Genomic DNA, 12,086 nt, shown 5'->3' with positions numbered 1-12,086 from the left:
GACCTGCAATAACAGTGAAGGAGACCCAATGTATTTTGCAAGAAAAGTCTTCCTTGTTTTCCTGAAATAAACACTTCCTCTTTCTATTTATTAATCATTAAGTTTTTAGTGATGTGTTCTCCAACAAAGTTTCATTTTTCATGCAAACAGGAATGCTGGAAAAATGCTTGAAGTAAATAATTCGGAATCTTGCTAAGTCCGGTTTAAAGATGGCTTCTAAGTTGCCTTCTATTACCAAGAAGGCAATTGCAAATAAGGTAACTAATTTACTGCAGTTTGTGTATAAAGATCTTGAGAAAAATGGTCTTTGGATGCATTTTCTGGGAGTTGTTGTCAAAGCTAAACATTCAAGCAAGGTCACGTCTCGGATGCAGTGGTATAGGCAAGCAGAAGGTGTTGGTCAAAGAGGTTTCAATGCTCCATAATCTTAACCATTAAAATGTGTGGCATTCAAAGCAATTTGCCAAAAGCGTTGTGCTATTATGTTGGAATACGTCTGTTTTGATTTTTTGCCGTTTGGCGATGACATTGATAAGGAGGTTCATAGCCTTCGAGAATTTCTAGCGTTTGTGGACAAGCAAGATGCATAAGAAAGCTTTAATGCCCGCATTTTCTTCCCTAAGATTGCCAAAGATCTGCAGAATTTTCTGAAGGATATCTTCATGCTTAAATTAGAAATGACTGTTAATTTTCTGGGTCACACGATTCTGGGTAAACAAAGGAGGCATGTATTCTCGCTATGTTTATTCTTGGTATATCTGCTTTGTTTTGCAAATTACCATTTCGTTTCGTTTCGTTTTGCAAATTTCCATAAGCCTATCAAGAATTGGTCTCAAGTCTCAAAGGATTGTCAATCTACTTTTAGCAGTACTGTAGGTTATGTTGAATAGCCGCAAACATTGCTGATCATTTACATTTTTCTTTTATTGTCATCAGACTTAAATGGCTCAGCTACGTATTTACACTCGCAGATCTGTGTTGGCACAAGCTCACAAACTTCTATTGCTCCTTCCCGATAAGAGGGTCGGAAAGAGGGGTGCCATGCACGGTTCACGGGAGTTACCTTGCGTAATCTGATTAGGATCTTTTGACAACCATCGGTGTTGGTAACTTAATAACCCCTATTACATAAATAAATCGAATCTTTGTTCTTTCTGCACACGTGCTTGCACTGCACATTATAAACTCACTGAAAACTAGAAAAACAGTAGTTCCCTAAAAAATTATTAAAAAGCCGATGTATCGTGTCCAGAGCTACTATAACTACAATTTTATCCCTTGCCCTTTTAAATGGAATGCGTGACTTACGAAGGAAAACACAATGACCCCTCGAACAATTGTGTGTTACACTTAAGACACCTATTTTTGTTCAATTCATGTCGAGAAACATTTACTACTGTAAGATGAAAACACACAAACCGTCTGTGTCAGGAAAAAACGCATGCGCGATTTGAAAATGTCTTACTCGAAATTACGTCTGTTTGTGTTTCTTGTGGAAACCTGATATATTTATTTGTTTGCTAATTTGACGCATTTATCTTATAATCAGCTGGTTTATAAGAGCGATTAGCGCATGCTTTTATCCCCTTGTTGCCGGTTCGTGTGTGAATTGTTCGCTTAGTCGCTACCTGTTTCAGTGTTACTTTTGTTTCTGCTGGGTAAAAGAAACCCATCCTTCTGGATTCTATGTCTTTCCACGAGAGATAGCTTTATGTATCTGTTGTGTTGACTATTTGGCGTTTCCTGTCCATGATAAGCGGTATGCCCCGAAAGGTAAGCATTTGCTTTCTTTTAGTAGATCTGTTAACTTTGTTAGTAAGTTCCAGTTTCTTTAGAGAAGTGCAGCATACACTTGCATTACACAAACATAATAACCACGCGATATCTGGAATAAAAGTGGTGGATCAACGCTCCTTTATTGGCGTTACTCACGTCGAATCCAGTGATACCAAACGTGACTTGTCTCTCCAGTGTAACAAACCGCCCTGGATCTGACAAGTTAGCCTGCGGATACAGCTGCCTCTCATTCGCTCCCGGGAAGTGAATAAGAAGCGGCTGTATTCGCAGGCTACTGACAAGTAAGCATGGAAAAAGCTTGACTGTCAGCTTCTTGCTTGATTGAAGACAGTTGCGACGTGCTCACGCGGAACCTACGGCTAGTATCGCCCACTGACACAGCGGGCGACTTAGGCTGTTTGCCGCGAAAACTTATCCAGAAGAGTTACCCATCCAGTATGTGTACCGATTTTTCACATTGCTAAAGTTTTAATACCCATGCTTTCCTGTTTTAGAAATGCAGGAAGAATTACGCATTTAATCATAAGAAATTAGCACAAATAATTCAAGAAGTTGGCCGTCCGGAGAAAAGTGATCTCTCCCCAGGCCTAAAAGAAGGCTCCTACTGGTATTCTATCAGTAGGAGATATCTCGGTGGAGAAGTTCCCACTGACTCTTTCATCAAGGCCGTGTACAACCTATGGAGGTACCCCAAGTTCCGAAGCTTAGCTGTCGAGGTTAGTATCCGTTGACAGAGGATTCCTAAATTAACCGAAGAAACTTTCTATCTAAGAATAAGAGAATATATCTTTTCTCCTTTTTCTTCTCTATTTCACATTTTTCGTCACTGATCAGACCGACATTTCCTTTGAATAGTTTCCATAGAATTCATGCGATGCTGATGATGCTGGTGACGCTGACGAAGACGAGGAGGAGCCAAATGTTGTCGATGCAAATTCGGAGATAGTAGGTAATTTTTCCACACTAGTTTAATTAACTGAGTAACTTAAATAACTTAATTTTTCTTAACTGAGGAAACTTGCTATCTCTCACAAATGGCCATATTCTCTTGTGTGGGCCTTAAGACCCGAAAATGAGCATCTGGAACATGCTAAGTCCAAGAAAAATTGAGGAAATATATCTTTTCAGGAATGATATGAATTCTTGTTCTCCTTTTTCTTCTGAAGCTCACATTTTTCGTGTCTAATCCTACTTACATTTCCTTTGAATATTTTCCATAGAATCCATGTGATGCTGATGATGCTGGAGACGCTGACGAAGACGAGGAGGAGCCAAATGTTGTCAAAGAAAATTCGGAGATAGTACGTAACTTTCCCACAAACATAATAGCTTTTTAGTAGCTGCGCTGGTACAAGTAACCTCTACTTCGCATCCATTCCTCTTCATTTTATGACATTCGTTCTTATTGTGTACGCCTTTCTACTGTTATTCATTTGTTCCTTTACTTTCATTTGCCTTAGACTACTGAAACAGATACTGGTCTCTTTAAGCCTAATGGGGATGTACAATGCGACTTCGATGAAGAGGAGAAAATAGTATGTCATACATTTTTACTGCCTACTGTCCTGTTCGAAAGTGTGTCAAGTGTGTTTTGCGTGTTTCATTACATAGGGTTTATTAATTATTGCAGGTTTTACCCAAAAAAAGACGGCTAACCAGAGGTTTTCACGCCAAAACAATGGTCGCACCGACAGTAATTTCACCACGCTATCGCTTAACAAGATCAACCAAGGTACTTATATTTATAAATATATACATGTACATATTCAAAAAACTGGGAAAAAATGACTTTGCCGATATTTCGTGTTTATTCAAAACACTTCGTCAGGGCAACTAACGGAGTGGCCTTGACCGTTACAAGAAATACGTTACAAGCTGATGTAAGGCGCTATTACGTTAAGGTATATACATATATAGCTTATAAGGTTAGTTGTCCATTCGGATGTTTTACAGATCTCACAATGTATTTACTATGTCATAACTGTGTATTGCTCTGGGTTTTTATGTCATAAGAAAAGTAGTTTTTTATCTTTGATGCTATTTTGAATTAACCTTGTTAGTTTTTTTTCAGACACCTGTTAATCTGAAAGATTTTGTACTCGGGCCAAGATTTAAGGGACGATCTAAACGTCCGCGAGTAAGTCAGTAATTTGAAAGTTGGTTCCCTTGCTTCGACCTAAACAACTATGCTAGTAGAGGAAAATGTACATGGGATTGCAGTGCCTACTGCTTGTCTGTTTGTCTTTTCATCTCCTTACCGCCTGCCAGGCTGCCTTACGTCTTTGCCTTTTATTAAAGGTTATCTTTTGATTTAGTTTGTTTCAAAACCAAAACCGTTACCGCTAATACAATGGTTATGCTATATTCCAAGCCTCCCTTTCTTCTTCAGACTCTAAACTGTTGCTTTTTCCTCCGCTTAGTTGAACGAGGAAGTGCTGTTCTGTTTGTGCAAGAAACCGGAGGATAACAGGTATAGCGAACGTTTATGCAACGTCGGACATCCTTTTTGTTTCGCGCCGGCATTCCCTTATAAATTATTTGAATGAAAACTCAGACTATTTTCTTTCGCTCTTCCAAAGGTTTTACATTGGATGTGACGTATGTTTCCAATAGTTCCACCCCGAATGCCTGGAACTAACGGAAGAGGACCTGAACTCCATCGTAAACCACTCGCAATTCGTATGTCCGCAATGTTTAGGAGATGAGAACATCGATAACGTTAGTGACATTCCGTTGAGACTGCTTGATTAGATGCCCCTTGTCATTTTTCTAATTGATCTCAGAATGTAATATAAGTAATCCCGTTTTAAGATGAAGATTCGTTCTTGGTACGAGGCAGAGTAGAGGCAGTTAAAAGAAAGAGTTCTCCATCGCGGGAAGTGGAACCAAGTGATAACGAGGTAAGACTGCTCTTGTCATTCAATTAAGGTTTTTTCTACCTACACATTATCTCAATTCCCATTCAATCTGTTTATTTCAGTCCAACTATGGCAGTGGTGACGCTACAAGGCCTGTAGATGAGATATCCACACCTATCAGCCAATCTCGAAAGGAGGAATTACAACCGGTAGGTATTTACGAATTTCCAGAAAAAAACAATCGCATTCCTTATAAATATAAAATTCCCTCACTTCTATTTTTCGCTTATCTACTGTTTGTAATACAAGTAATCCCGTTTTAGGATGAAGATTCGTTCTTGGTACGAGGCAGAGTAGAGGCAGGTAAAAGAAAGAGTTCTCCATCGCTGGAAGTGGAACCAAGTGATAACGAGGTAAGACTGCTCTTGTCATTCAATTAAGGTTTTTTCTACCTACACATTATCTCAATTCCCATTCGATCTGTTTATTTCAGTCCAACTATGGCAGTGGTGACGCTACAAGGCCTGTAGATAAGACATCCACACCTATCAGCCAATCTCGAAAAGAGGAATTACAACCGGTAGGTATTTACGAATGTCCAGAAAAAAAACAATCGCATTCCTTATAAATATAAAATTCCCCCACTTCTCTTTTTCGCTTATTGACTGTTTGTGATTTCTTATAATTGTAACCTTCCCTTTTATAGGACGTACTTGACGATACAACTATTAAAGTGGCAGCCAGATCTGAAGTTAAACGAAGAGGTATCTTTACCCGCAGTCTGCCAACGCATTCAACTTATCTCCTCACGGAAGACGACTATATAAAGCTACGGCCCCAATGCAGAGACAATGGCAGACGCGCCCTGCCAGTTGGCTGGGACGGAATTATTCTTTCCTATGTGAAAAACGACAACCCTTTCTGCGTCTTTCGATGTGACCAAAACCGTGTTAAGCGCTTAAACTCCAGAAAAAAGGTCAGTCCCTTTTTTCGTTGTACCTTGTCATGCTCATTTCCTGATTGTCCCGTGACCGCGGAACTGTCTATTCAAGAAGAGAATTCACGAGAGCTAACGGTCGTTTTTAAAGGAGAAGTAAGACATCGTGGTGACGCACAGCACGGAAGACAAATTAAAGGAATGGAAAGAGCGAAGCTGAGAGCCGTTACGCCACGAGCACCCGAGTAAGGTTTACCATCAGATCCTTTCTTCCCTGAATTCCACAGTGTATGCCTCAGGTAATAGAGACGGAGTTGGCAATGAGGCTGTTTTGCAAAAGATTTCAAGAGAGGCCAACTTAACTAAAAGGGCCCCATGTGGATGCAGTTCGCAGCCTTGTACATCTACGTAATAAATTCATTGAAGAAGATCAGAGAGCTTTCCCTCAGCATACGAAGGAAGCAAAACCACACCTTTTCGGGTACATTCAAAATGTATCACTGTATCCTACCGTGGTCATGATGTGGAGTGAGGCAGACCTTAGATTGTTTCACGATTTGAGCCCATCTATCCCATTGTACTTCGATGCGACAGGAAATCTTGCAAGGAAAATATTTCCAGATACGGGCAAACTGCTGTATTATGCTTTGGTAATTGCCCATCCCAGGGAAAAGAAACCACCGATTGCTGTGGCAGAAATGTTCTCTTCAAGTCAAAGTGTAAACACTTTGACTTATTTCTTAATGTCATTCAAGCACGCTGCAACCAAATTATACAGCGGGAAGGCGGTAACACCTTGTCATATTGAAATCGACCTCAGCTGGGCAATTCTGCACAGTGTTCTCAAAGGGTTTTTAGGCATGGACATTCTGCCTTACTTGCAGCGTTGTTGGAGACTAGTGCTGAATACAGGAAAAGCGGCGGACACTGCCGGTACAGTTATCCATTTCTGCACAAGCCACCTGATGAACACCGTTCGCCGGAAACTTTCAAGGCTGTAAGTATAGATGTCATGGTTGGTTGGTTAGTAAGTAGTTAATTAGTGAAATAATTAAGTAAGAAAGTCAGTCAGTCAGTCAGTCAGTCCGTCAGACAGTCAGGAGGGTAGGTAGGTAGGTAGTTTGGTAGGCAGGTAGGCAGGCAGGTAGGTAGGCAGGTACGTAGGTAGGTAGGTACGTAGGTAGGTAGGTAGGTAGGTAGGTAGGTAGGTAGGTAGGTAAGTAAGTTAAGTGCTTAAAGATACAGATAAAAGCTACAGTAAAAGAATTGCTGTCGCGACATTAAAAATTTACATTTTACACTAGTGTACTCAACATACATGGTGCTATTACATTTCATTCGGCGTAATGTTGAATAGTTTGCGAAAATGTAGCTCTTTTAAACTGAAAAACTAGCGTTATATCGACCGCGAAGTACTCGACCATTTTTTTTTAAGTATTCAACCAGTTACTGAGTTAATAGTTCATTTTTTCGCAATTCTAGCTCAATCAAGGCAAGTGTTAAAGAATTTTTTTGGTATGCCATGGGAGTTCTTGTAAACTGCACTAGTTGGCAGGATTGGTTGGATGTTGCATCCGCATTGCTGGTGGTGTTGCAGTCTTCGAGGGGAAGATAAGTTGGTTGCACAGGAACGACATTTCTTAATGAGTCGTATAGAAAGAGACAAAGCATTTGAGCGCAGAATTAAGGACGACATTCCAGGAAGAAAAGAAAGGGTGGAAATGGAAGAGGAGGGTGGTGAATCAAGTGAGAAGAAAGGCAACGCACTACGCGACCAATCTCCTTTTTCATGTGCAGTGGATAAACGTGTCAAAAGCAAAATGGCAGCGAAACCGAAAGAGGCAGGCGATGCAAATCGTCCCAACGAGCTGAACAGTCCAGAGTTAGCCAAGTACTTGGAACTGTACATGTTTCCATTAGCGCCTCTATGGAGTGGAATGATGCTAGGCAAGTGTTGACACTTGCATATATTGCTCTATTCGAAGCACTGATTCTCTCGAAACTGCAATCTGCTGTCCCTATGATAACCTAAATATATTTCTTTGCATTTACAGGAGATTTAAAGCGCTACATAGTGGATAAATTCGGAGCCGCGGCAAAGGATATCAAAGAGGTACTTACTACTTCTCGAACATCTAACTATTCATTCTGTTCAATTTCGTAGGCTATTAGTTCATTCAAACTTTTATGTCGTTTGTTTTAGTCTAATCAGCCCACGCGCTCCACAGCAGGACTAATGGAAGGGTGGCAGTGCATCGTCCAGGTGCACGATATCGTAGGTACTAAGCCCCAGGATCTGGCATCCATAGTCCAGCAAATGAGGGAAAACAAACAGGGACGCTTGAGAAAATTTTACAACGACACACTTATGTCTAAACGGGACGTAAAGAGAAAAAAGGTAATAATATTATATTGCTTCACCACTGCATTTCTCTTCGCATTGCCGACATATCTGGGTTCTATTTATATTTTTCTTTTCGCTGAAAGGCACACATTGAGGACGATGACCATGCTTCAGCCGAGGTAGCAGAGGAGAAGTGGGCGAAACGTGTTCGACCAGAACATTCTCCACGAATAGGAAAATATCAGCAGGCCCCTAAGAAGCAACTTAAGATTTCTGCAATGTAAGGTTTAGTAACAAGGAAAATTTTAATGTATATACATATATTTTTTTTATTAATTCCAGCTGATAGTTTTGATTATATTAAGGGTATCCCGTTCAAGCGACACACTCCAAGCCAAAAAGAAAGTGCAAGGAAAGACGAGGAAGGTGAAACAGCCAATGGATTACCCGGGGCTGAGAAACGCTGCCAACAATTGTTGGTTTAATGCCACTTTACAATCGTTAGCACATACCTCGTTTGGAGACTGGTTGTCAGGTATAAAATGAATTATTGTCAATAGAGTGTTGCTGTTATAAACATTGATGTCAGTTCCGCCTCTTTCTCCAGCAAAGACTATTGGACCTTCCATAGAGGGCTCACTGGTTTCAGATTTGTTACAACGACTAACAAAGAAGTCTGGGGACATTATTCTTGATCCCACCATAGCTTTGGTGGGTATTTCTTGTTTTTCTAGTCAACCAAACTTGTTCTTTCCGACAGTTAACCCTTACTTGTTTCATTCTTATTGTCATTGACAAAGATCGAGTTATATTTTGCAGGACGCATTTCACACCATGAACCCTTCATTGACAAAAGGAATACAGCATGACGCGCATGAATGTCTTGTAAAGCTCTTAGAGTTTCTTGTAGACTCGGTGAGCATTAACATTGTTAATGGCGATATATAATGGTGATATTTACATTAACACACTAGGCTCTGATTATGTTGTGTGGATCTAGCGTACCTGCAGGTAATTGTCATGTTGCTATTTCATTTCTTAACAGACCATCGAATCAAACCCCCAACGAGCGCTGGTGACCAACACTAGGAAATGTCAGGAATGTGCCGAGGTCTGATTAAACATTTTCTGCGCTCTTTACATTCCAGTAGAATAAACCACACGCTAACTTTTTCAATTGTGTTCGCTCATATGTAGGCGGTTGATGAGATGCAGAGATGGACTCATTACCATACAATGTACCATATGTAGGAAGAGCTAGGCCAATATTGATTCTGCTGCCTCTATTGTTGCGCAGGTAAAGAACGAGGTGCATTCTGCTTCACAAGGAAACCCCACTGGCGCAATTCGTACTTTCGCGGGGGATCTAATCCCATACTTGTCTCTCGAAGATGTGCAACGACTCATTGGTGTTTCAGGAGTGCCCACAAAACTCACTAGTTTTGTAAGAACTCAATTTATCGTTTGTTACTTTCGGCTGACCTGCAATAGCTAAGTAATTTCATGAAGTGCTTTCAAAGTTTCAAAACTTTTTTTTCTATTTCTAGGTAATTGATTGCTACATGAGGCTCCTTTTCAAAGATTACAACAATGTAAAGCCAGACAAGGTACACTGTACAATGATTTTCTTGAAAAAATATATGATAATTTATACTGCTAATGGCATAGTTTATGGGAGATAACTTCAAATTGTGCGATTCTCTATCCATTGATGTCTTATAGGTTACTTATAAAGAGAAATGCACTTTCACAAGCAGCCAACAGTTTTCGGTGTTGCGTAGTGCCGTGGAATTGTTTGAGATGGATGTTTGTGATAAACTTCAAATGTCACTGGAGAAGGTGATGGACAAGGTACTGGAAATATAATCAAAAGAGCATATCTGAACTGCCTTCCAAAAATAGAGCTTACTTCTTAATGTTGTTCCTCAATTAGGTTGTATCGAAAGTCCAGGTAGACGCTGATCATTACTTTGCAGTGGTCCACTTCCCAGGAAAAGAAGGACACTGGTGTCTTTTGGTAAAGGAATAGCTTTTCATAGAGATGTTAGATGGGAGTGTTAGCCATGCTTGTTGTAATGTATACTGTTTTCATTTTACAGTATGTAAGCGGAAAAGATAACCGTATGGTCTTTCTTGATCCCCTCGGAAGTGGTTTAAAGGCGGAAGAAACCTTTGGTGTGGCAAGGTAACTATACCAATGCCTGCATCTTCATGAAACGGGAAAGGGTCTTTCGTGTACATTCGTAAGTGCAGTGAAACGAAGAAACATACTTTGCCTTTTTATGCCGACCCAAAAAGACTCAGGATATTTCAATTACCGTTGTGTTGACTCAATGTACCTTTACCATATAGGTATTTATTCCAGACAATCTTAGAGCTCAACAGCATCGTGGTAAACTGGGAAAAATGGAGCTTTGAAATCCTAAAGGTGGGCGCAAACGTCATCGTCCAGACACATAACAATTTCCGAAAGTTTTTTCTTGTCTATTTCTTCAGTGCTTATACGTTCATACCCGAATGATATGTTTGGTCCGATCTGTTTCCTTAGGGCGTAAACGGATTACCCACTCAAAAAACTAGGGACGACTGTGGAGTGTTTGTGTGTATGGTAGGTATAAAAAGGCTACGTATATCCCCATACCGTTTTGTTCTGTCTTACGTTCGGAAAAAGGGAAGACTGGACATTATTACGCAATTTTGAAAATACTATGTTTCTCGATCAGGAGGGCTGTTTTTTTTATTTACCCTTCTGTTTCCTTTGTTCGACAGTTTGTCCTCAGCATCGTTCTTGGTCGAGGGTTCTGCTTTTCCCAGGTAACATGACATTGGCCATTGCTGCACCTTGAATTAAACAGATGTAGGTCACGGGAATAGACTGTATGTTTGTTTGGCGTTCTACAGGATAGGTGTTATTCATATTAAAGTCAATAGCTTACTTGCTAATTGGGCATTACGTTCTGATTATAAAAGAGACCAACTAGCATAAATGAAATGTCAAGTTAATTAAGAAAAAATGACAAAGTTACCAATACAGTTTACTCGTGCACAACACCATTGTAAACTTTTTCGACAAAAGCAATGCTAATGAGCAAAAGCATAATAAATAGACCTACGATTCTTGGTATACGTTGTACTAGCAGCATCTTTTTACTAAGATTTTTTCTCCGTAGGTGGATATCCCCGAGCTACGGTTTCAAATAGCTTTCGAGATTTTGAATCAAAAGATGATGTAAGTTTCACTAAAATATGTATAGAATATGTATGTATATGTATGTATAGATTAAAATATGTGTAGAACTGATATGAATTAATCAACCAAGAAACGGATTTAATTATGTTAAATATTGTGTACTTAACAATTATAGATCAGAGACCACGGAATGTTTCCAAGTGAAAGCGCCATTTTGTCCACGTGGCGAGAATGGTAAGGTCCCAAATTGTTTACGCATATAACTCATTTAAAACTCAAACAGAAATGTATGTTATGTACTTTGCAAGAGGCCTTTAAACAATTTAAAGTGGATCATGAATTATACAATTACAGTGTAGTAGGCACACTGAAATGACACAACTAAGTACATCTATGACCACCTTAATATTGGTAATTGTCTTTTCTTTTTCTATAGTAAAAGTGGCAGCGGCCATGGCAGCACTAAAGCCACGGGAGCATCTGAAACCAGGCGAAGATGTCCAGAAAGAGCCCATCGAGATAGCGATAGAAAGATTAAAAGATCAGGTCAACGACGAGAGCATCGAAACTGATGACGAACACCAGGCGAGAGATCAGACGAGCGACGAAGAAAATACTCGCCACTCAATTTCCGTTGAAGATGCCAAAAAAAGAGTTACTGGCATGAAAGATTATTTATTGTCAATTGCCAGTACACCCTTCTCAGAAGCATTGCCCCTACCTCATTTAGACTGTCATCAGACGTATTTGCTTTTCGGTGGTTGCCTCCACTCTTTTAAAAAGCTAGAGACAATTATTTTTGGGACGGAATGCTTCCCATTTTCGGTAATAGAAGGAATTTGAAATGTCCCACACAACCTCTTCAAGCCAGTAAGTAAGCCCAAGGGAACCTCGAAGAAACAATTTGTACCCCTGATACCAGAAACATCATTTCTGGATTATGATCAACCAAAACATATT

At 39.9% G+C, this 12,086-nt stretch overlaps 1 protein-coding gene and 1 pseudogene across 1 annotated transcript; both read left to right on the top strand.

Annotated features, from left to right (window-relative positions):
• Positions 1–209: 209 nt before the first annotated feature.
• On the top strand, positions 210–9,220 carry LOC144648292 (uncharacterized; annotated as a pseudogene).
• Positions 9,221–9,238: 18 nt separating this feature from the next.
• LOC144647725 (uncharacterized) lies at positions 9,239–12,086 on the top strand. The gene is made up of 11 exons (XM_078507402.1): positions 9,239–9,380; positions 9,484–9,543; positions 9,659–9,787; positions 9,870–9,953; positions 10,036–10,121; positions 10,289–10,364; positions 10,485–10,544; positions 10,706–10,750; positions 11,107–11,165; positions 11,302–11,360; positions 11,563–12,086. The coding sequence occupies exons 2-11, from the start codon at positions 9,499–9,501 to the stop codon at positions 11,967–11,969; spliced, it is 1,050 nt and encodes a 349-aa protein (XP_078363528.1). The 5' UTR covers positions 9,239–9,380; positions 9,484–9,498; the 3' UTR covers positions 11,970–12,086.

The sequence above is a fragment of the Oculina patagonica genome, chromosome 4 (genome assembly GCF_052425735.1).
Source record: "Oculina patagonica isolate OP01 chromosome 4, crgOcupat, whole genome shotgun sequence".
Lineage (NCBI taxonomy): Eukaryota > Metazoa > Cnidaria > Anthozoa > Scleractinia > Oculinidae > Oculina > Oculina patagonica.
The sequence above is the reverse complement of the archived record's forward strand: the minus strand, read 5'-3'. Positions and strand labels throughout refer to the sequence as shown.